The following is a 23,853-nucleotide window of genomic DNA, read 5'->3' as shown; positions in this document are numbered from 1 at the left end:
AGACTACAATTCCCATCATCCCTTACCACTGGTCCTGTTAGCTAGGGATGATGGGAGTTGTAGCCCAAAACATCTGGGGGGCAGAGTTTGGGGATGCCTGTTCTAGAGTATGAGGCACTCGTGGGTTCGAGCCCCATGTTGGGCAAAGAGATTCCTGCATTACAGGGGGTTGGATTAGAGTATCCTTGTGGTCCCTTCAAACTATACAAATCCTATAATTCAACATTCACCTGGGAAAGTTTCAGTGGAGCCTCCTCCCAAACAGGTGCGCTTGAAAGCAACGCCTGTTGCTGGAACCGGAGGCTTTCTTCGACGACGGGGGGGAAGGGGGGGCCCTCCAGGGTGTGGTTGGACTCCAACTCCCATCAGCCCCCACGAGCAGAGCCGGTTGGCAGGGATGATGGGAGCTGGAGTCCTACAGCTCCTGGAGGAACCCGGGTTCCCTGTTGTAAGCCAATGCCCGGCTAGGTTACAGGGGCAGCCAGGGCCGAGCGAATGGCGGGTTCCTTGGCTCCGCGCCCGGCTCTCTTGCAGCAGGCTCGGGGCTTTCGTGGCGGCGGCTGGAGGCGCTCTGCTGCCGCTTGGCGCCCCTTCCCTCTCGGCGAGACGCCAGCCAGGCGAGGGCGGCGCGCGAGGCAGGCCCGTCCCGGTCAGGTGACGGCGCCTGGGCGGGCCCGGCCTGGGCTGCCTCTCATGTGACGCCGCCGCAGAGGCGCAGGCTCGTATTTTAGCCTCCGCTCCGCAGCCGGCCGGGAGAAGTTTCTTGGGGGCGGCGCGAGAGCAGACGGGACGAGACGAGACGAGACCATGCTGGCGCCGACGCTGCTCCTGCTCCTGGCCGCCGGCTCCGCGGTGCTGGCCGAGCCCCTCAAGTTCGTGGACTGCGGTGAGTGGCCCGACGGGTCCTTCCCCCGCCAAGGCGCTCTTGCCTTCCCTCCTGCCCCTTTAAAACGCGGCGTCTAACACTTCGATTGCGTTCCGTAGTGACTTGGCAGGCTTGTCCGCGCCTCTGGGCGGCACTTCCTGCTTTGCAAAACATGCCCCCCGTCTTTCTGAAAAGACAGCCCTTCCGCAGCCTGGGACTCTCCAGAGAGGCGAGTTCGCCTCCGGCGGGTCGCACGCTGCTGCTGCTGCTGCTGTTTTTGCATTGCATTCTCTGCCCGCCAAGCCGTGGGGAAGGTAGAGAGGTGGGTGTTGCTGGGACGTCTGTCAGGTTAGACAGCTGTCACCAAGGAGCAGCGTTGCCATGTTCAGGAGGGCGGAAGTCTGGCAGCGCACTGTCTCGCCAGGGTGGTACATGCGCTGCTTTTCTCCTGCTTAGACTACTGCAATGCACTCTACGTGGGGCTACCTTTGAAGGTGACTTAAAAACGACACCAGAATGCGGCAGCTGGATTGGTGACTGGGAGCGGCCATAGAGACCATTTAACACCAGTCCTAAAGGATCTTCACTGGTTCCAAGTACGTTTCTGAGCACAGTTCAAAGTGTTGATCCTGACCTTTAAAGCCCTAAACAGCCTTGGCCCTGTATACCTAAAGGAGCATCTCCACCCACATTATTCAGCCCAGACAGAGGGCTACCTCTGTGGGTCTTCTGATGGTTCTTTCAAGTTTCAAGGAACCAGGCAGAGGGCCTTCTTGGTAGTGGCACCTTCCCATCAGATGTCAAGGAAATAATGATCCGACTTTAAGAAGACATCTGAAGGCAGCCCTGTACCAGGAAGTTTTTAATGTTTGATGTTTTATTATGTTTTTAATATGTATTGGGAGCTGCCTAGAGTGGTTGGGGCAACTCACCATATGGGTGACATATTATTAATAATAATAATCAGGGAGCCCATGTCTGGAGAAAAAGGGTGCTCTGTCAGAGGAAAACTTATCTCTCCCAACAGGTTTATATATCTGCTGCTGCTGCATTTTCCTCCTCCTACAACAGGAGCCCATCCCACAGATTGTCTACTCTTTCCCTTCTTCCAGAAGGACAATTTCATAGGTAGTGCTGAGGGCTCCTTTGAGTCTGGAATGTTCCGCTTTTGATCATGTTGTTCTGCATAACAATCAGCCCAGCCTACACATTGCTTTGGTCACACAGACTGCTTGAAACAGTCTGTATACCATGGCTTGTTGTGCCTGCTACAGGATCAGCTGCTCGAAGCCAGTGCCAGCTTCAGGAAGGTATGGAGAGAGGAGGGAATGACATATGTCGGAAGGCTAGCCAGTGTCACATGGAAGCTGAGTGGCATAGGCTGTTCCTTCTTTGAGGGCAAATAAAAATCCAGCTAGCAACCACCAGTTCCAGTTTGGCCCTCAGGAAATTTAGATGTGAAGGCTAGAACTGGGTTGCCCTCTTATGTAACAGGTATGGCCCTCCAGCTGGTGAATTACAACTCCCATGTTTGCTGGAGCTGATGTGAGTTGTAGTTCAGCAAAATCTGGAGGGCTGGTGGCCCTATAATGTGTGTGGGGGTTGATGTGGAAGAGGTGAAAGTAGCAGGGACAGGTGGTGGCCCAGGCTGTCCTCCATTAAATTACTTCTCCCCAGATGGTTTGCTCTGAGTGTTCTCAGTCAGAGTTAACATCCGCTGGGTGCTAAACAGCTGGGGAGAAGTCCTTTCAATGAGGAAAGTAGGAAGTTCAGGTCCCCTCCCCAATGAGTCCACAGTGCACTATTAATATTCCTCTCACTTCCCCACTTTGTAAGGAAACAGCAGGTGTGCCATCATATCTAGTTACAGCCTTAGACCACTGGTCAGCAACTAGTTTTACTAGAGGCTGCTTTGTGGAGTGGTGGGCCGGGGAGTATCACCTGGCAACGTAACATGCCTTGTACTGAGGTAGAACATCTCTCAGTATTGTCTTACACTGATTGACAGCAACTGTCCAGGATTTCAGACAGGAGTCTTTTCTCAGCCTTACCTGAGTATGCAGGAGATCAAGCCTGGCAAGAGCAGCGGCAGATGCTCTTACCACTGAACTATGGGACCAGCAGGGACCAGCAGTTACTCCTCTTGCTGCTCTCTCCACACCCTTCAGCAGCTGGCAGTAGCTTGGGGCTGCTGATCCCGCAGCAAGCCCAAGAAGCCATAGCTGGGCTAAAAGGACACTTCTGCTCACACAGAAGCTTTATGGTCCTATTGAGGTTTGAAGGGTAACCACTTTGATGCTCTTGATACAAAACTGGCAGCGTGGGAAGCAATAACGGAGCAAGAAGACACGCAAACCTTGTGCGGCTGCCAGTGCAGCCTTTCGGAGCTCTGCAAGGGTGCCTGGTGGCTTAGGAGTGACCCCAGATAAGTCACCCCATAGACTAGCCCTAATTGGGAGGTAAACTATGTAGGTGTACTGAGCAATTCAGTTCCCTTTGCGATGGGCTGTATGGGGTTTGAACTGAGTGGGGGCAGAGCTGCTGAGCTGCCCTCTCCCCCTCCACCTGTTGAATGTGAGTTCTGAGGATGTGGGAAGGTGGGGCAGGGCTGAGCCATTCTGGGGTCTTCTGGATCCTGAGCTGGTCTTGCTGTCATCTGATGGAGGGCATGGGGCTTGATCCAGACCTGATCGTCCTGCTCTCCCCACCACCACCCTCTTATGTGGCTGCCATGATGGTTCCACTTCTCCACGAAACCCCACTGGTGGTGAGTGGGATTAGGCTTGCCGCCTTTGGCTGCAGGTTTGCCTAAAATAATATAATGCAAATTCATGTGTCTTCACTGATTGAGAGCTGGAGCCTCCAACAACATACAGCAGATTGGCTCAGTTCATGTCTTTCATACTTTTTTAAAAACAAAATAAAGCTTTAAACATAGGTGCTAATTGGATTTTGTTCTATACAGTATTCATTTTACTACTGTTGCCCGATCTTACTGTATCTCAAATTGGTCTGACCTTATATCTTCTGGGAAATATGAATCTTAACAGTATCAGAAGCCCTACTAGAATGTAACTTAAATGTATCGGAAGAAAGTGGGTTTCCTCTACTGCTGCGCAAAGCAATTGGAATGCAATCTGATATTTCCCAGTTTTACAGCATTCCCATGTTTTAATGCAGGATCAATATATAGGGCAGGGTTCACCTAACGAGCCCTGTCAGTGGAAGTCCTGTGCATGCACTTCTGGCTGCGCATTGGTGCGCAACCACTGAAATTGGCTTTTGCGGGTGTTGGTGGTTGGGAGAATCCCCCAGAATAGTACACTTTGTACCTAATACCACAGGAAATTATTTATGGGACTTTGCAATGTGCAAGTGGCTGCTTTCTTTTTCTGTTGGGTTCAGAGTTTATTTGAACAGTGCAATCATGTGCACATGTTCCTGGGGTTAGGCAGCATTGGACTCAATGAGATTAATTTCTGAGTTAACATGTATAGTATGGGACTATAAGGCTCCTGTCTAAAATGCACTTAACGGGCCATAAATCGAACTGAACTTTGTACAGTTTACTTGTGAGCAGACATACTGTTATTGAAACTATTCTATATTGCCCCATTCTTGCACAGGCAGGCTTTTCAGTTCATTGGCAATTTAAACTCAGATTCAGCAGTTTTATGAGACCACAACATCCTTCCACAGCTGCATGTGTATCTGAGGGAACTACATGAAACTGTTATGAAAGTTTGATGTTTCGCAAGTCATGTGAGGATAGAAGTCATTTTCCCAGGGCTGAGTCACACTTAAATGCTTTTTATGAGTATGTTGGGTCTTGTCAGTACTAACCACTGTGCAGAAGGGAGACACATTCACTGGTATTTATTCCATTTCATTCCTGAGTGTAAGTGTTTATGGGCTCTGGTATGATACTCCAAAGCTGGACCCATGATAGCTATGCATAGTGTTGTATCCAAGATTACCATCCTGTATAGCAAGGGCATTGAACTGATGACTGTGTTTCCCTCACAGGTTCCAAAGATGGAAGCATTGTGGAGGTCAATGTGAGTCCTTGCCCTGAACAACCTTGTGTTCTCCACAAAGGAGAGGCTTACAGTGTCAATGTCACGTTTTCTAGCAGTAAGTATAGCCTGCTGAGCTCTAGCTTCCTTGAGGCAGTGATAACTATGGCAGGGGTGGGGTATCTCTGGCCTGCAGGCCAAATTTGGCTTGAGTCCCAGTTTGGTCCGCAAGGCTGTTCTCTCCACATCACTCCCACTTTTTTCTGCCCAATACCTTAGCTCATATGCTATGTCAGCTGTGGAGCAGGTCAGTGGCGTAGCGTGGGTTGTCAGCACCGGGGGCAAGGCAAGTAATTTGCACCCCTAACTCGTGGATTTGCGCCCCCTAACCCGTGGATTTGCGCCCCCTAACCCTAACCCCCAGATGTTGCACCTGGTGCGGCCGGCCCCCCCTGCACCCCCACGCTACGCCACTGGAGCAGGTAGAGGCACAATTGGATCAGTAACTTGTTTGCACAGCAGATCCCTGCAGAAAGAAGGCTGAAGGCCCAATGGGCAATGACTTGAGACCTGCAGGATTGGCAGTGTTGATCCCTGACACTTCCCAATTGCTGAACACGGGGTTGCCAAGCTGGGTCAGGTGCTTGTGAAGCCATGCGCAAGGGGCTTTGATGGATGGTTGGAACAGCCCACATGCCAATCATCTGATATCACATTGTTGACAGCTGGGTTGCCCTGCCTGCTGTCAGAGTTGGCCCACAAGGTTAGGATCTGATAACGATCTGGTGTGCCAAGTCAAAAAGGTTCCCCAGTCCTGATCTATGGGGCTATAACCTTTTAAGAGTATTGTGTTCAGCATTCAAAATGAGGATGCTTCTGCTGTTTGGAGTGTCTCACATGGAAAACATTTCAGTGCAGGAAAAACTACACGTATATCTTGGTATGTAATAATCACAGTGAAATCCTGCTTTCTGCCTGTATACATTTGGAAAGTTGTAATTGGCTATGGCTTTTCAGCACACATACATGCTGCAGAAGAGAAATATATATAGATATCTGCATGCACTTAGTCTTCATGTCTTTGTTTCCATTAATGGAAGTGTTTTTGTATAATCTCAGAGGTGGGAACTGAAGACTCTTAGCTGGTGAGGGTAGCCTCTTGTCCCCCTCTCCCCACTTGCCTTGCAGCAATTGGGAATGTCACAGGGCAGTTGAACGTCTGTAACGCAGGTGGCGCTGTGGGTTAAAGCCTCAGCGCCTAGGACTTGCCGATCGAAAGGTCGGCGGTTCGAATCCCTGCGGCGGGGTGCGCTCCCGCTGCTCGGTCCCAGCGCCTGCCAACCTAGCAGTTCGAAAGCACCCCCGGGTACAAGTAGATAAATAGGGACCGCTTACCAGCGGGAAGGTAAACGGCGTTTCTGTGTGCGGCTCTGGCTCGCCAGAGCAGCAATGTCACACTGGCCACGTGACCCGGAAGTGTCTCCGGACAGCGCTGGCCCCTGGCCTCTTAAGTGAGATGGGCGCACAACCCCAGAGTCTGTCAAGACTGGCCCGTACGGGCAGGGGTACCTTTACCTTTACCTTTACCTAATGCACTGTAGTTTTGACATGAAACAGTGAGAGCACTTCCATTTGTTGTATGTGGTCCTGGGAGCCACCATTCCTAGCCCCAGTATAAAGCTCTCTACTTGGTTCTTGTTTTCTCAACCTGTTTTTTCACGTGCAGAGACTGTGAGCAACGGCAGCCAAGCTAAAGTATATGGAGAAATGCTTCACATGGACATCCCCTTCCCACTTGATCAGCCTGATGGGTGCAAGAGTGGAATCATTTGCCCGATCCAGAAGGACCACTCCTACAGCTACCTGAACAAACTACCAGTGAAGAGCGAGTATCCATCTGTGAGTGTCTTACCAGGCTAATCTCAATACTTACCACTGCCTTTCATATCCCTTTAACACGTTAATGATATAAGGTGCTCACAGGAGGTGATGGAGCAACTCAGATCATCATCATCTGGCTGCCCCTTGCCAAATCAGAGAGATAGCAGGATAGCAAGGGGCCAAGGAGGGAGGATGTTCACACAAGGCAATAAATCCAAGTTTGGATAATACCACTCCAAACTGCAGGGGTTAGGTTTGCCATGATGGAAAGTTCCCCCATGGGGGGGACCCTTTTCATCCATACAGAAAATTAGCACATCAGGGCAAAGGCTCTACTAGAACCCTTTCCCTTACTATCTAGCTTTCTGTGTGCAGGGAAATGCTTTTGTATGAAGAAATGTTCAGTCACATGTCTGGGCCCTAACTGCAGCATTCTCTTTATTAATAGGCATAGTGTTCTGATTGTATGTTGAGGGTCATATGGAAGAAAATGTACAGTATGTATTCTATAGCAGTAAAATTTATTCTCTGGGGTGGGGTTCCCAGAGTCCAGCATAGATGAGGAAAGGGTTTGAACCCATCTTAATCTGAGACTAGTCAGAGTGCATCATTTTTAAATAACATAAATCTGAATACCCTTCTCACTTCTTTTCTCTGTCCCCCCCCCCCCCCCCACAGCTAAAACTTGTTGTCAAGTGGGAGCTGGTTGATGACGATGGACAGAAGATGTTCTGTTGGAAGATTCCGGTCCAGATCTCCAGCTAAGGAAACCCAGTTTAGCTCCTAAGGGCTTCATGGGGGAGGGAAAAGAGAGAATTGGGTATAGAGAGGAAACAAATGCTTTGCTATACAAGGCATTTCTTCTTTCAGTTCCTGTAGCATCTGTGCAACAATTACTCCTCTTTCCCCCAGAGCCAATTTAGGGATGCAGCAGGAGGTCAGTGGTCAGAATGAATCTATCCAAGAGAGACCGGGGCTTTCATAAGTTTTGCTGTAGCTCATGGCAAAGGTTCTTGTAACCACTGGTGGAAAAGATCTGTGGTGGATCCTAACTGCTTGAAATAGGATGTGCATCATGAGAAAGACTTTCTGAAACAAAAGCGGGTCAGCAAACATCAAGATTATTGCTGTTTGTCAGTACTTCAGTGCCTCTCCTGGTCAGAAGCTGGCTGCAGGCTTCCATCTGCTTCCCACCCACCCCGCAAGTTCCCTGGCCCTTTACCGAAACTTTCCTTGGATCTGCAGTTATCATCTGGAGCCAGAAGATTGAGCAGCCACTTGTGCTTGCTGCAGAAAAGGAAAACTTTCCTCTCAACAGATGCCAAACCAAATGGCATTTGGTCTCTGTGTAGAGATCATTTGTATTAACCATTTTGCACTATCTTGTAACTCGCCTAGAGTTGCTGGGGGAGATGCTCTCCAAACCCAGCCTCTTTTTATAACTTTCTTTTAATAAACACTTATAATGAAAATGCCTGCCTGTTTTGTTTAGGGGATGGCGATGCGTTTTCTGAATGGGAGCTAATTATGTCCCGGCATTGCACATCTGTCATTTTAAAGTGTTACATGGGCTGGGTTTAACTTGGTTGACTGAAAGTGATACACGCCTACTCAGAGGAAAGCAATAAGATCAGTGGACTTACTCTCAAAGTAAGATTACATCCTAACATTTTGCTCTCTACTGGGTGAATTAAGTGCTGGAAGAATTTGCAGAGAATCTCTTGTGCAGTTAGTTTTTGTTTAGCTCTCTTCCTGGCCTTAATCATATGCTATTTCAAGGACATTGCATATAGAGACTTCCCAGGTCTGCAAACAGTGTGGTTGGAAGGGGATGCTCCCAGCCAGTGCCTGCTTGTGCTGCACTAAGTGCAGTATGATTTTTAAGTGTCTTTTATTGACTTTTTTTGTTTGCATAGAAATCCAGTTGTAACACGGTAAAATATAAAAGCAATAAAAATGCAATTAAAAATCAGTATTAATATTTAATTCAATGGATGCGCCTCCTGTGAATGGCCTGCTCACTTCGTATCTAGGAATGACAGAGCAGCTGTTCCAGCCCTCATCAGACATGTCTGCGGACGACCTTAAAAAAACCCTGTGGACCACATACCACTGTTTGGGAATGCCTGGCCTAAAATCCACAGTTTACAAACCAGCTCTTCTCTTTTACCCTACCCACTTGGCTTTTAGCTAACTCTGTGCAGTGGCTTCCGGTGCCAAGCTTGGGAAAGGATAAAAGGCAGAAACATTCATGACCAGCTCCAGCCTAAAAGCTGTAAGGCACAATATAAAAACCATTTATTTTAACATCATGTTGAATTTTTCCCAATAGAAAAGCACCACAAAGAAAACTTCTCAGAACTAAAGAGCTGTAGTCGTCCCCGTGCCCCCCCCCCCCGAGCCAATACTCCAGCAGCCATAGGAAGTGTAGGGGTGGGTGCCCATGGTTTGGATGAATAAAGAGAGGAAGCATCCAATCTGTGCCAGACTATATAAATAGAATCCATACCCGTTGAACATGACCACCCCTTTTTCCTGGCTCAGGTACAAAAGACTGTGTCCCTTTTCTTGCTAGTGAGGGGGGCTTTGGGACAGGGTTAGACAGACTTGGACAGGAGAAGCCGCAATGTTTGTGAAACCCGTGGACTGAAGAATGTTTTTCATTCCTTGTTGGAAATCTACAGAGTCCAAGCAGTACCTGTGTTGCTGCCCATTTAACAGACACGGCTGGAAGAGCCTTACTGTCCTTTTGTCAACTGTGACAGAGTGACTTGGGAATCCCACAGTAATGAGTATGAGTAAAATTGCATTGGAGTGGTTTTGCAGTAAGTTAAAAAAGACCCTACACAATGCGAACCCGTGGAGGTTTGAGAGGGAAATGAATACTTGTCCTATGGATGAGGCCTTGTGAGAGTGATTCCCATGGCATGAAATTCTGCAACTTCATGATATGAACTGGAGGGCAAAATAGGTGAATGGGGATGAGCATACTCATGACCCACACAATGCAAGTTATTATTTGGAGGCCAAGAACGTAGATAAAAATGAGGATGATAACCTATAAAACAGGACATGATGAAGCAACTGGGACCTGAGTGTTTGCACCACAGCTGAAGCAGGAAGCTTGGGCTGAGCGGGCCAGCAAGAGAGACGAAGGAACTCTGGAGCTTCTCACTGGCCTTTGTCCCTGTGAGTTGAGCCCAATGAGGTTTTTGTCCTTTGGGAAACAATTGACGGGTTTTTAAAGCTGTTTCTTTTCTGGCTGAGCAGACCTACAGTTCTCAAAGCAAATGTCCATAGGGGTTCCATGGCTGCTTTGTGGGTCACGCGGCCTCTGCATTCTGAGCTGTCCCTGGCACGCAGCGGTGGGGCTCAGCTAAAGCTACGTAACCAGGCAAGCAGTTGCAGCGGTAGGAGCCTTCTGTGTTCTCGCAAGTGCTACCTTCACACAGGGTCATAGAGGCATTTGCTTCCCCGCACTCATCAACATCTGATGGGAGAGAGAAAAACAGTGCATCCATTAGGCCCAGCAGTGCAGAAGTCCTCTCCTATTCTCTTTTGGTAGAATCCACAACAAGACCAGGCTTAAACGATACGCTGAGTGCATATAAAAACACCCACATTTGAGTCCCAGGTTCTGTTCTACACATGTATTATTTGCATACAAGCATGGCTTCCTGTTGGGCCGGAGGGAGCTGGGGGGGCAAATGTTGTGGGTGTAAGAGCCAATGGATAAAAAATATTGAAAGCCAGAGTGGGCAGTCTGTGGCCCTCCAGATGTTGGGCAGACCCCAAGTCCCACAAAGGACAGCCAGCATGGCCAGTGATGATCGGAGATGTAGCTGAACCATTATACCTGGCCTCTGACCATGCTGGCTGTGGCTGATGAAAGCAAAGGCCATGGTTCAGTGTTTTGTATGTGTACTATCAGATTCTTATTCAAAACTATAAAAAACAAGGGTATCTGGGCTGGTGCCTAAAGGGGGAAAACACACCAAAGTCCATAATTGGGCAACTTCTTTATTAAAAGGTAAAGGTAAAAGGACCCCTGACCATTAGGTCCAGTCGTGGCCGACTCTGGGGTTGCAGCGCTCATCTCGCTCTATAGGCTGAGGGAGCCGGCGTTTGTCCGCAGACAGCTTCCGGGTCACGTGGCCAGCATGACTAAGCCACTTCTGGCGAACCAGAGCAGCGCACGGAAACGCCGTTTACCTTCCCGCCAGAGCGATACCTATTTATCTACTTGCACTTTGACATGCTTTCGAACTGCTAGGTTGGCAGGAGCAGGGACCGAGCAACAGGAGCTCACTCCGTCGCGGGGATTCGAACCACCGACCTTCTGATCAGCAAGTCCTAGGCTCTGTGGTTTAACCCACAGCACCACCCGTGTCCCTAACTTCTTTATTAGGACAAAGCTAAAGTCTCGAAGATGTGGCATGTTTCAAATTATCCAGAATTCTTCATCAGACAAGATGTTACACCAGTTTGAGCGTGGTTGGATGGGGAAAAACAATAAAATGGTTGTACATTGCTTTGGGTTGCCTTAGGCAAATAATGCAACCAACAAAATAAATAAATAAATGGTTGGATGTTATAGCCATGATGTCTGCTAATAGGTGCTGGGGTAATAATCAGGTTGAAGAAGAAAAAATTTCTGCTACCCCCATTTCTCTGAGAAAACAAAGCCCAGTTTGTAAGCCAGTTCTGCCCCACATCTTAAACAAAACAATAAGTTCCTGGACAGGCAGGCTTTGCCCAAATGACTCATGTTTCTCTTTACTTCTGCTCTCCACTTGCCCAAGAACCTATGGTTTCATTTAAGGTGATTCCTGAAAATCAAAGGTTAGTCTTTCAGCTGCTACCGTATACCAGCTCTTCCTTTCTGTAAGGTCTGGCAACGTACCCACACAGGCCATGAGTATCAAGTCTAACTGGAAGCCATCAAAGCAGTCGCAGGTGTAGCCCTCCTGCACTCGCACACAGCGCCCGTTCTCACAACCATTCAGGATCCCACACTCCTCGGCTCGCAACCCTTCAAAGCTGCTGTAGCGTTGTCCTGAAGACACAAGGGAAAAATAAGCCAGTATAGAGAGGGACTCTCAGAGTCTACCCAGAAGAGCATCAAGGGACACACACATGGTCAACGTATTAAAGACAAACGTGGGCCAGATAAAAGATGGCATGGCTTGTGTATCTTTGCTCTAGCCTATTTCCTTTCCCATTAACCTTGCTTTTAACTATAAATTAAATAAAACTTTCCCTTTCGTTTTAAATATTCGACTCCAACTAAACATCAGGGAGAACTTTCTGACAGTAAGAGCTGTTTGACGGTGGAATGAACTCCCTTGGGAAGTGGTGGACTCTCCTTCCTTGGAGGTTTTTAAAGCAGATGTTGGCTGGCCATCTGTCATGTATGGTCTAGTTGAGATTCCTGCATTGCAGAGGGTTGGACCAGATGACGCTCAAGGTCTCTTCCAACTCTACCATTCTATGATTCAGTATAATAACAAGTTTAAGAGCTAACAAAGAGGGTAGGTAAGGAGTCAAGCAAAGAAGAGGATTTCCCTCCCTCCTTTTGCCCTCTCTGTCCATCCCGCCTCGACCTAACAACAAGGATCTGTGTGTGGAAGCAGATTTCCCCATTCACACCAGGTATAAATCTGCCATCCAAATGGAGATTTTAATGTGCTTCCAATTTACTGCTAGTGATATGCACAAACATACCGGTACCTCCTTACTTGGATTAGCACACCCAGCTCCAGGACGCCAGTTACTACAGGGTCTCTGCTTGAGATGTGGAGTGCCTGACATATACACAGATAGTGGCTTGAATAGGTGTCCCCAGATTTGGCTCTATGGAGCTAACTCCAGCTGAGAGGCTGCTGCGGCAGATATTCAGTCCTCAAGACGATTTTACAGTTGGAAGGCTATGCACCCAATCCTGGTTTCTCCCTAGGTTTTTGGGGGGGCACCCAGTACATCTGTACATGCAGCGCTTTGCTAATTACAATAGTGGTATTTTGTGAATTCCCTGGGTAGAGATTAGCTCAAAGAATCTCCAAGATGAAGTTGAGCAAATGTCTGCCTACACTCTCCTAATGTGTCTGTAGCTCATCCCTGGGTATGAGACGAATTTTCTACCATTTTTCTTTCTTTTAGCATTTACCAATTTGGCCAGGCACATAGCGAGGCTGAGTTTGTGCTGGGCGGAGCTGTGCTGCTTGCAGGGACGAATCACCGTCAAATCCATGACTCGGTTCTCTGTTTGAGAGGCTGATGTCAGGTGCTCCATACTCAAGACCCAACTGGTTGTAGTACGGTTCTAAATCTGGCCTGTAGAGTCCATACTGATGGTCTTCCTGAGTTGGGCCATATTCATAGCCAGGCATTTCTCGGAGTTCAGCCTCACTTCTGGCAACATTGCACAGCTGAGCAAAATCCTCTGGAGGGAGACACAGAGGAAAGAGGCAGATATACACACCACCATATCTCACCTGTCTAAGTATTGCGATAATCTCTGGAGGCTTTTCTCAAAGTCCCTCTACCTTTTGAGATGAGTCAAATGGTGATGGAGAACAGGGCCTTTTCTGGGGGTGGTGCCTTATTTACGGAATGCTCTTCCCAATGAGGTTTGCCCAGCTCTTTGGCTGGCCACTGTGAGAACAGGATGCTGGACTGATGCTTAAGAACCTAAGAAAAGCCTCCTGTAACAACATTTTTATTTGCCCACGCGATTTCAAAATGGTGTGTTTTTACATCTGATGGTCACTGTTCATTTTATACCAAGGCTGTTGCTGATAAGTGTTATATTGACTTTATTGTTACAATTCCTGTGCTAATCACTTTAAGTCACTCTAAACGTTTTATGACTGAAGAGTGAGTTACTAAGTCTTCGCAATCAACCAAATCAAGCACATTCCGGATGCTAGACAGTATACCTGAGTGCTCTTGTGCTTGGGTCCTGTTTGCGGATTTCCTACTAGCATCTGGCTGGCCACTCTGAGAAGAAGATGCTAAACCAGATGGGCCATTGGTCTGATCCAGCAGGCTCTTCCTATGTTCTTATGCCGGACAGTGCACAAAGGACCACAATCCCATTAGAGTGGGCTGGGGTTGACGTTAAAGTTTGGACTAGACAGAAATAGCTGCACCATGTGCAAAAAGGGTATTGCGAGTCATATAGGGATGTGCCTTTCCTTTTTGATTTTGGTGACTCTTGTTTATGATGGTCAAGCCGGAAAAAATATTATTTAGTACTTCTTGGATTTACCGTTGAAAAGGTTTCTCATGGGTCCCAGGAGGAAGCTTCATTTTTTGGATTGAAAGCTCCTCCTGAGATAACCCTGGTGAAGATGCCCATAGATATGGGACAAAGTCATATCTGTGAGGTCACAGTGTGTCTTTGATGTGGATTAGCTCAACAGATAAAGGTAAAGGTAAAGGGACCCCTGACCATTAAGTTCAGTCGTGACCGACTCTGGGGTTGCGGCGCTCATCTTGCTTTATTGGCCAAGGGAGCCGGCATACAGCTTCTGGGTCATGTGGCCAGCATGACTAAGCCGCTTCTGGCGAACCAGAGCAGCGCACGGAAACGGCGTTTGTCTTCCCGCCGGAGCGCTACCTATTTATCTACTTGCACTTTGATGTGCTTTTGAACTGCTAGGTTGGCAGGAGCAGGGACCGAGCAACGGGAGCTCACCCCGTCGCGCGGATTCGGACCATGACCTTTTGATTGGCAAGTCCTAGGCTCTGTGGTTTAACCCACAGCGCCACCAGTAGATGTATTCATTATTAAACATTATTAACAAGGTATTAATAATACATTCTCGGTAACATTGCTGATGATGAGTCAAGTTCTTGGAGATACTGCGAAGGTTCAAGTCCGTGATGTGAATCCAATGGCTCATGTGTGGATTTGCCCAGTGGAAATCTTATCTGAAGTCTAGCCTTAGCTATTGAAAGACACCACCCCCCTCCTCCCGAAATCCCATGTGATTTGTGCCTTCTCACCAGAGGACCTGGGGGGGCAGAGTGCACAGTCCTGACTCCAGGCGTCTCCATAGCGGCAGCAGCATTCTGTGTACGTGGTTCGTCGCCCCAGCAGTGGCTCATTGCAGATGTAGTTGGAGACACTCTGCCAGCAGATGTCTAAGTGAATGTCAAGTTCATCCTCATCATCTGCCAGTGAAAGAAACAGAAAAGCCATCGGAGCTACAAAACCTGCTTTTAGAGACCATTTTGCACTGTAGTCAGAACTGCACTCACCTGCGCTGTTGGAAACGTTGACACAGCGGTTGCGGGCCGCATCCAGCACAAGGGGAAGGCTACAGAAGCAATGATAGGAACCAGCTGTGTTGAGACACTTGCCGTTTGCACAGGTGTCTTCGTTTTCACACTCATCTAGATCTGCAGCCACAGAGGTTGAGCAGAAAAGTTTACATCAGTAAGACGGACCTCTTTGACCCTCTCACACAGAAAAAGATTCCCCCCCTCCCCTGATCAGGTGTGCACAGAATTTCAGGGAGTACCTTACTTACTCCATGTGATGCTTAAAATAAAAACGGGGGTGGGGTGGGCCTTTCCCTACAATTGTGTGGGCAATTCTACAAAGCACAGAAAATATATCAAGCAGCTAGAAAGAGACTTCTCACCAATACATTCAAGCTTGCTGGAGTCATAGATAAAACCGGCGCGGCAGAAGCAGGCATAGCCAGGTGCTACGTTCACACAGTGACCATTACGGCAGACCTCGTGGCCAAACATTTTGCACTCATCAGCATCTAGTGGGAGAGAGAGGTTTAATCAGATCTAGAAACCAAACAGTTAAGACCAATGGGGACCCTGACCTACTTATTCTCAAGGGTGGTGCTTTTCAAGCTATCTATCTTCAGGGAACTGATTTCACACCTAACTTGCTATTGAACACCTACCTGTTTTAGAGGATTCTGGGATACATTCATTTAATGTGTACTGCTGTATTGGTCTGGCCTGTTGTGCCTCATCCTAGTTATGAGTGACTTTTAGAACACATTCACCCTAGGAATTTACTGTGGCATAGCCAACCTTTGTTCGGTCATTATTTTTAAAGGGCACCTCTTTGACACTGTCATCAAATCATAGTTCTTCTGTATTCCCCCCACCTCATAATTCTTATTTTTCTTTCCAGACTGCAAAAAAACCCCAGGTTTTGGGGAAAGAATGGAACAACACCACAATCGACTAGAGATGTTGATCACCTTAGTGCTAACTCTTCCCTGTTTTTTAAGAGGTGTGTGTTTTGACATGCACAGAGACACAAAAGGTAGGCAGTACTGCCGCTGTGGGTTAAACCACAGAGCCTAGGACTTGCCGATCAGAAGGTTGGCAATTCGAATTCCTGCAACAGGGTGAGCTCCCGTTGCTCGGTCCCTGCTCCTGCCAACATAGCAGTTCGAAAGCACGTCAAAGTGCAAGTAGATAAATAGGTACCGCTCTGGTGGGAAGGTAAATGGCGTTTCCGTGCACTGCTATGGTTCGCCAGAAGCGGCTTAGTCATGCTGGCCACATGACCCGGAAGTTGTATGCTGGCTCCCTTGGCCAGTAGAGCGAGATGAGCACCACAACCCCAGAGTCGGCCACGACTGGACCTAATGGTCAGGGGTCCCTTTACCTTTACCTTACTGCCAATACACCCCTTCACGGTTACCATTCCTACTGGTACCATTTTATCAGCAGGTTTTTTTCTTTTCTTTTTTTAAAAAAGAACACGTTAATGACTTTTCATCTTTGTTTTCAAAATGTTGAAATATTTGTGCTTAAATAAAAAGGTGTTTCGGTGTACACAGAGAAAAGTGTCATACCCCCCCACCCCACAGTGTGGAAAACCTACTCCCAATTCTGCATGTAGCATATAGTGAAGAGCAATTCCTGTTCCCATAATAAAGTTAATGGAAGAAATGACCACATTCAAAAATGATTATTCAGGCTGAAAAACTTTTCTAGATGGCAAGTATCAACCACGAGTTTTCAATTCTCAGTTCAATACTACTACTAAATCCTGCTGCAGGAAAGATTCTATGCTTTTAAACCTTACTCCTATTAAAGTGAAGGTTTATTATATTTGGTGCTATTTTTCCAGAAAGAGGTGCTGGAATTCACCATGAACACCTCCCTCACTTTCTTAGAATGGCACCTGAGAGGTGCTGGAAATGTGTTCCAGTGAGTTCCATTATATTCATACAAGTGAGTAAACTAATCATTTTTTGAAACATAAACCACCTCTGTATGTCTAATGCAGAAGGTATGAAAAATGAGAGAGGCGACGGCAGTCCTCCCTTCTACTTAATTCCTTCATCTTCTACATACTCTGATAAATTCTAAGACTTGCACAAATGAAAGTAGACCATTTTATGAGCACTTACAGCAAAATGTTACCTTTGAACTCAGTTTGCCTCCTGGGTCCTTTCCTAAGGCTCCATTAAGAACTCTATAGAGTCTGCCTTGGTCAGTCTGAGGGGCTGTCAGATTTTATTTTCTGGCCTGATCTCTAACTACCTGACAATTTGTAGTTCACAGTCTTATTCTGTATAGAGCTATCCCCAGATTTATTGGTGATGTTTCCTACTAATCTTTCTTTCTCACAGACTGTCACAAGTAAGATTACAAAAGTTTTGGAGGGTATTACAGATCTGTTGATTTAGGTTTTTCTCAGTTTCTCATTTTTCCAATCAGAATCAGTTTGTGGTTTTTTTTTTGGGGGGGGGGAGTCTTCATGAAAATCTGCACACATGTTTGCAAGCAGTTTCCCCTAATACAGTGCATCTACCTATGTGATTGTAATGTATGTATTTTTCTATACACTTTCCCCTAATGTACACATTCTTGTATTCATTTTTTGGTTGAAGAACTACATCAATATATTTGGAGAAATATGAAATTTGAAGGGTAGCTGTGTTTCTGTTCACATATTGGTTTGTGAAATGCGAATATGTGAAGCTTGTATTAACATGGGAACAAACAAACAAAAAACACGCCATCCTTAGGCCAGATTGTATCTGTCTTCTCCCCAATTCCATGACTAATTGCAGCTTGCAGAAGGCAGCGGTATGTGGGGGGAGGCTGTCCCAGCACTGCAGGCCCCCACCAGCTGCTTTTAAGTCAAGATAAAAATGGTTCAGAGTTCTGATTACAGATCTCCCACTCTGAAAGTACATTTGGCAAGGCATCCCATGTGAAGATTGTCTGCGTCCCTGTGGAGATGAAGTAGTCAAAACTTTGGGTCATATCTTTTTTGAATGCAATGTTCCTAGAGAGGAATGTAACAGCAACCTTGCCCCCTTCTGAGGAACATCCTGGAAGGTTTCTGGAATGGCATCCAGAATATTTATTGGCTAACACAAGCAAGTTAATGACAGAGTTAGTGGCCAAGTTCCTCTTCTCTGCTCAAAGGTCTCATAAGATGGTGCTCTCATTTTAATTGCAATCTGTATCTCAGGTTTTATCGATGTATCATATTGTATTTTAAATATGGCTATGTTTTATTGGTCATGTTTTTACACTGTTTTGTTTTAACAGGTCTAGGACCGTACAATAAATGATTGATTGACTGAGTGATTGATTGATTGATTGATTGAGATCTTCCACATCACACCTAACTTTGACCTTCAGATGCCTGGTGGAACGGGTAGAAAAAGAGAAAGGGGTACCTGTGTAAGATGTCTGTCCAAAAATCAGCGTCCCTTCCACGGGGATATATCCTTTCCCACTAGGGCAAATGTCAGTATATTCCACTGGCAAAAACAGGGGAAAAAACAAGAAGTTCAGCGGGATAGGGAGAGGGAGAGGGGAAAAACACAGAGAAAGTATATCATTATTGCAGCACACAACTTGAACATGGCAAGCCATGGTGACCTCTCTCTTTGACTGGATCTGGCAGAGAAGAAAACACTACAGAGCAAATGTCTCACCTGAGCCAATGACAGGGCATGGATGTGTCTCACAATTGTCTCCCCAGGCTGCTCCTTCTGTGCAGCAGCATTCTTCCTTCGTGGTGTTATTGGCCAAGACACTGTCACATAGTGGGATGTCACCAATATGATAGTAGCACTCCTTCCTCTCTGAGCTTCTGGGATGCAAAGCTACAGGCCTTCCGGGTCCTCCTAAGTTTAGAGAGAAAACATAGGGGTTTTCTTTTTGTTATCACTGATAATGTGGGTGTCTTCATTAGAGCTCTAGGAAGGCTCCTGGAGTACTGTGTATCCATTGATAAAGAGCATCTGGCAGAGCATGGCATTCTCAGGATTTTACCATATAAGTAATGCTAGAATGCAACCTATTTTAAAGAAAAGAAAGTTGCAAACAGCAGCACAGCCACCACCTCTGCAGTACAGCTGCCCTCTCCCTGATACATTATGTGGGAATGGAACATCACACTGCTGGTGTCAGATTGCGGATTATAAAAGTCTCAGTAAGAATAAAATTTAGGGCATGCATTTGGAGTCATGCAGAAAAGCCTTAAGAACTCAAGTTTCAGTTTACTATCCTTACACTTATCAAAAGATTTTGAGCTATGCCTTTTCACATAGGAATTACTGCATCCTTGATTGGACAAGATGATGACTAGTGGAACTATGTTCAGAAGTGATGTCATCATGTGCATAATAAATTGTTTTGTGACTCGGTTAGATCAAAAGTCTCTTTGAGCTTGTCTGATCAGCAGATCATACACAAAAACTAAAGGTGAAGAACCTACTGCAGGGCTTCCTTTTATACAAACCCATAAAATGAATTTGTGGTTCTTCTTACTAGAACAGTGTCTTGGATTCTGTCTTGCATTGCCCTGCCCAGCAAGTAACTCTCACCCATGTCTGCTCGGGGGCGGCATTCGCCTGTTTCCGTGTCATAGTCCTCGTGGTCACTGGAACACAGGCACAGAAAAGCACCTTCCACATTCTCACAAAGTGCTGTCCCACAGACGGCAACCATCATCTCACATTCGTTCACATCTGCAAGATACAAAATCTTATAAGTGCATTAAGAAGCACTACATCTGCCCCAAAGCCTTCTGATTTGCCATTCCTTCTCTTCACAACTAACCCTTGAAAATAAAATAAACAAACTGGGCAGGGCTGACCCAAGACATTTTGCTACCTGAGGCAGAGCAGAAAATGCTCCCCCACGGTCAAGGGGTACAGTACCCAAAGCCAGTCAAACTATTTTGGCACTTGAGGAAGAAAACTCCACAAGCAACCCTCCTCATCCATGGCAGTAGAAGCACAAAAACAAAGCTGCAGCCCTAACCTCGGTTACTTGGGTGTACGGCCCAATGAATTCCATAGGGCCTACTTCCAAGTAGACACGATTAGGACTGCACTTTTATAAATTAATTTGCAGCCCTTTCCTAACACCCAGTATCAGCTTTTGCCTAATGGTAGGGCCAGCCCTGAAATGTAGCCCCTCATTTAATGGGTTTCTCATTTCTCACCATGTTCATTCATTTACAGATGTGTGATGGCAGCTGTACTGTGCTTTAAACTAGGGATTGCAACTTTACTTTCTCAAGTTTGGGCTCCAAGTGCAAATACATGTATAAGCCACTTTTGGGCACAAAGCAAATGGGAAGAGGCAGTTTCGGGGGGGGGAGCATGGAGAGGGGACTGATTAGACCCCCCCCCATCCTCTGCTGTTTTGCATCCCCTTGCTTTATACATAACACATGGGTCGTGCCATCATCACATTTTGTTACACCTTTAGAAAAGGAACTGATAAGTCTTGGCGATTCATCTGGGGCTACTTTTGCCTGCAGTCCTAGCCCTCCAGTATAAGGGCCTAATCACAGAAGACTTTTTATTACTAGGGATTATGAGGGGCTGGATTTTCATGAGGGCAGAATTTACGACAACGAGAGCAGAAGCATGAACAGATCTTGGTCCCGTATTTTGGAGAGCTGTCAGCATCTAGAAGAAAGAAGTAACATGGAACTAGAATGCTGAGTGACTCTTACCAACGCAGTCAAGGCCTGAAGGTGAGTTTTCATAGCCACGGTCACACAGACAATGGAACGAGCTGTCTGTGTTGACGCAGAACCCATGACTGCCACACAGAGTCTCGTTGGCACACTCATCAATATCTGCAGGGAAGAAGGACAGATGAATCAGCACAGAGTCTATTTTATAGCAAGCCCATCCCCACTTGTGTATCACAATCATAGGCTAGCAGTCTTCCATCTTTCGCAATAGGGACATCTCTAGCTCCTCAGTTGACCAGAAGTTTACGCAAGAATAGGAAGTAATTCAGTGAACTATTCTGAAACAAACTTCATTGCAACACCATCTGAGGGTGTTCAGAAAGATGAAAAGAAGAAAACAAAGCAAGCTGACATGTAGAAGAAGTAAGATGTCAAGAGGAATGGGCTGTTTTATGGGGTAAGGAATTTGATGAAGGAAGAATGTGGGAAAATGAATGAGGAAAGAAAGGGAGTATAAGCAGAATTTGATTAACAAAAACAAATTTAAAACACTGCGCTGTAAATAAGTACAGGCGAGCTTCAGATGGTTTCTATATGTTTGTTATGAAGTATGCAAGAAGGATGTGACTGTGTCAATGATGTTGGGCACAGCCAGGTCAAAGTAAACAGGTTGTCCGATGGTGCAAAGGTGCTCAACTAACTGCACTTAACCTTTTTTACTTGCAGAGCAGCAAGGAGGTTTTCGGACTTCTCCACCATAAATGCATCTCAGAAACAGATTAACATTGGGCTTGTGGTTTTTTCCTATGCAGATCACACACACCTATGTGATAATTCCATACCAGACATTAAAAGAAACATTTTGGTGACTGGCAAGAATCACAGTATTAGCTAGAGATTGCATTGCACTAAGGAGAAGCCCTGAAGTCATGACATTAGTAACACCTGTATTAGTTAAGGAAACAATATGTATCTACATTTTGACACTCCCAAAATGTTAAGGAACTGGAGCTTATCTTTAAGGCAGTGTTGTCTCCAGCAGATCATTTCCCCTTTCACAACTACTATAGGACCCAAGTCTAATATTTACACTGCCCCCAGCCCCTGGTTATTTGATCTAGTTTGCAACAGACAGGGAAAGAGAGAGATGGGTTGGCCAATAAATCCTGGCAGGCTATATTTTATTAAAGGCTCCCAGTACTGAAGTGCCTATCTTGTGCATACAGCTCCTTAACAATCTTCCTAATAGGGAAAGAAAAAAGGTGGTTTTATTGCTCTTATTGCATTCAAAAAAAGGAGATGCCTAGGCTTAATGAGAGCACAATAAGGCAGAAAGAGGCAGAAGCTTTTGCCTTCATGTTGGTCATGACTTTCCTCTCCTTTCCTTCATCGGCTGAAGTCCTCCATTACAAAGGCTTTTTCTTGTCTTTTGAATGCCCCAGAGTTTCTACAGACATGGGACCCACCAATGCATTCGCCAAATGATGTGCGGTGGAAGCCAGCTGGACATCCCATAATGCAGTGATATGAGCCCAAGGTGTTCTGGCATTCCCATGTACCACACACGGCATCCCCGTATTCTTCACACTCATCCACATCTATAATCCAAGGCAAAGCATTTCAAATAATTAGTCAGAAAGACAAACATAATAAGGGAATATACACACCCAAAGCCAAATGGAGTCTTGGCAACAATGTACAACACCACTTCTATGACTACAGTGGTTGATGTGCAAGACAAGAGCCTCTAGCATTTAATGACTGCTATTTGCATTGAATATCACGCTAGTTGGCCCTATTCTGTAGACATTTCTCCTCCTTTAGAGTTCACTTCTTACCTATACAATCATCAGTCTCCTGGGAATGTTTGAAGCCAGTTTGACACAAGCAGCTGTAAGATCCTTCTGTATTGAGGCACTGGCCATGCAAACACCTGGACTGGTCAGCACATTCATCTACATCTGGAGAAGGGAATATAAGATGACATAAAAAAGCACAGCATAAATTTGGCAACTTCAAACAAACAATCTTGAAAGAGGGCAGAAGACCAAGGACGGAAGCAGAAAGGGTTGAAAGTGAGTGATGGGCAAGTTCAAATGAATTTGAGTTGAATTTGAAGTGGGCCCAAATGAACTTGTTGAGATTGGGGCTTGGGCCAAATTTGAAGTGGGCCCTGATGCCCTTTCACAGCCGCAGCATTCCAAACCACCAACCACCCCTGCCCCAAATTCACCCTTGCAAGTGAGGACTGTAGAAGAGAGGCCACATGACAGGAGGTGCATCCACTGACTCTTGGAAGCACCATATTCCTTGGATTCAGGGACATTCCTGAACGGTATCCTGAGAGGGTCTAGGCCTTAAGCCAGAGTCAGTGGCAGGTCGCAGGGAGATCGCAGTGAGTTTTCTCGCTCTGCTGGAACCCTCGGCGCCCCACTCCTCCGTGGCGGGGGGGGTTGGGGGGTGGAGTCCTCACACTCTCCCCTCAGCCCGATCCAGCTCCAAAACGGTTGCCACTAAGCGGACAACACAGAATCCACTGCCATTCCAATAGGAAGCAAACAGGAAGTGGAACTAGGGACATTCCTGAACAGTATCATGAGAGGGTCTAGGCCTTAAGCCTGAAGATTCCAGTTCCACAAAGCTTCTAAGCCACCATCATCTCTCACCAGGTTAATGGAGGGCTAGCAGTGTGGGTTTGGTGATGCTGAATCAAGCTATTTATGAACTGGGTCTGAATGTTGAAGGGAACTTGGACCAATTTGGAAGGAGCAAGGGGAAGAGAGACCCTTGGGTTTTCCTGCATGATCTCCCATCACTATTGGCATGAAGGGTCCAAGAGGACGGAGGAGCAGACCAAAGCCATTCTAGCATCTAGGATCTTACCTTGACAGCTGACTCCGCCACCAGCATTTGAAAAGCCAAGAGCGCAAATGCAGAAATAGGATCCATGGCTGTTCAGGCATTCGCCATTGGGGCTGCAGATGCCACTGTCCAGGCACTCATTCAGATCTACAACAGAGCAAAGACAGTTACAGACAACTCGCTCAGACCAGCTGCTACTGAGTATTCTTATTTGTCAGCCCTTATACATAGCCTTATAGAAAGGACAGCTCTTTCAAGTCCAGCAGCAACGCTCGCTGCATCCT

General features: G+C 46.6%; 2 protein-coding genes across 4 annotated transcripts in view; one reads left to right on the top strand and one right to left on the bottom strand.

Moving 5' to 3' along the window:
- The first annotated feature begins 478 nt into the window (after nucleotides 1-478).
- On the top strand, nucleotides 479-8,234 carry NPC2 (NPC intracellular cholesterol transporter 2). The gene is made up of 4 exons (XM_083742000.1): nucleotides 479-886; nucleotides 4,892-4,999; nucleotides 6,608-6,780; nucleotides 7,441-8,234. The coding sequence occupies exons 1-4, from the start codon at nucleotides 808-810 to the stop codon at nucleotides 7,525-7,527; spliced, it is 447 nt and encodes a 148-aa protein (XP_083598126.1). The 5' UTR covers nucleotides 479-807; the 3' UTR covers nucleotides 7,528-8,234.
- An 802-nt stretch (nucleotides 8,235-9,036) lies between these two features.
- LTBP2 (latent transforming growth factor beta binding protein 2) overlaps nucleotides 9,037-23,853 on the bottom strand; it is a 129,689-nt gene continuing 114,872 nt past the window's right edge. For all 3 annotated transcript variants that reach the window (XM_083740817.1, XM_083740816.1, XM_083740818.1), the window contains 13 exons: nucleotides 23,591-23,716; nucleotides 22,546-22,668; nucleotides 22,174-22,305; nucleotides 20,744-20,869; nucleotides 19,602-19,745; nucleotides 18,708-18,899; nucleotides 18,447-18,530; nucleotides 15,414-15,542; nucleotides 15,028-15,168; nucleotides 14,773-14,940; nucleotides 12,929-13,204; nucleotides 11,666-11,818; nucleotides 9,037-10,252 (listed from right to left, as the gene is read on the bottom strand). In XM_083740817.1, coding sequence (XP_083596943.1) covers nucleotides 10,086-10,252; nucleotides 11,666-11,818; nucleotides 12,929-13,204; nucleotides 14,773-14,940; nucleotides 15,028-15,168; nucleotides 15,414-15,542; nucleotides 18,447-18,530; nucleotides 18,708-18,899; nucleotides 19,602-19,745; nucleotides 20,744-20,869; nucleotides 22,174-22,305; nucleotides 22,546-22,668; nucleotides 23,591-23,716 — 1,961 coding nt within the window. In that variant the 3' untranslated portion in view covers nucleotides 9,037-10,085. The remainder of the gene's footprint in view (nucleotides 10,253-11,665; nucleotides 11,819-12,928; nucleotides 13,205-14,772; nucleotides 14,941-15,027; nucleotides 15,169-15,413; nucleotides 15,543-18,446; nucleotides 18,531-18,707; nucleotides 18,900-19,601; nucleotides 19,746-20,743; nucleotides 20,870-22,173; nucleotides 22,306-22,545; nucleotides 22,669-23,590; nucleotides 23,717-23,853) is intronic.

The sequence above is a fragment of the Podarcis gaigeae genome (assembly GCF_964106915.1).
Source record: "Podarcis gaigeae genome assembly, chromosome: 1".
NCBI classification, from domain to species: domain Eukaryota; kingdom Metazoa; phylum Chordata; class Lepidosauria; order Squamata; family Lacertidae; genus Podarcis; species Podarcis gaigeae.
This window is presented reverse-complemented; position numbering and strand designations above follow the sequence as displayed.

Coding starts and splice junctions, on each gene's coding strand:
- NPC2 (XM_083742000.1), top strand. CDS start 808: ATGCTGGCGCCGACGCTGCTCCTGCTCCTGGCCGCCGGCTCCGCGGTG. Junction 887..4,891: donor CCTCAAGTTCGTGGACTGCG/GTGAGTGGCCCG, acceptor TTTCCCTCACAG/GTTCCAAAGATGGAAGCATT. Junction 5,000..6,607: donor CAATGTCACGTTTTCTAGCA/GTAAGTATAGCC, acceptor TTTCACGTGCAG/AGACTGTGAGCAACGGCAGC.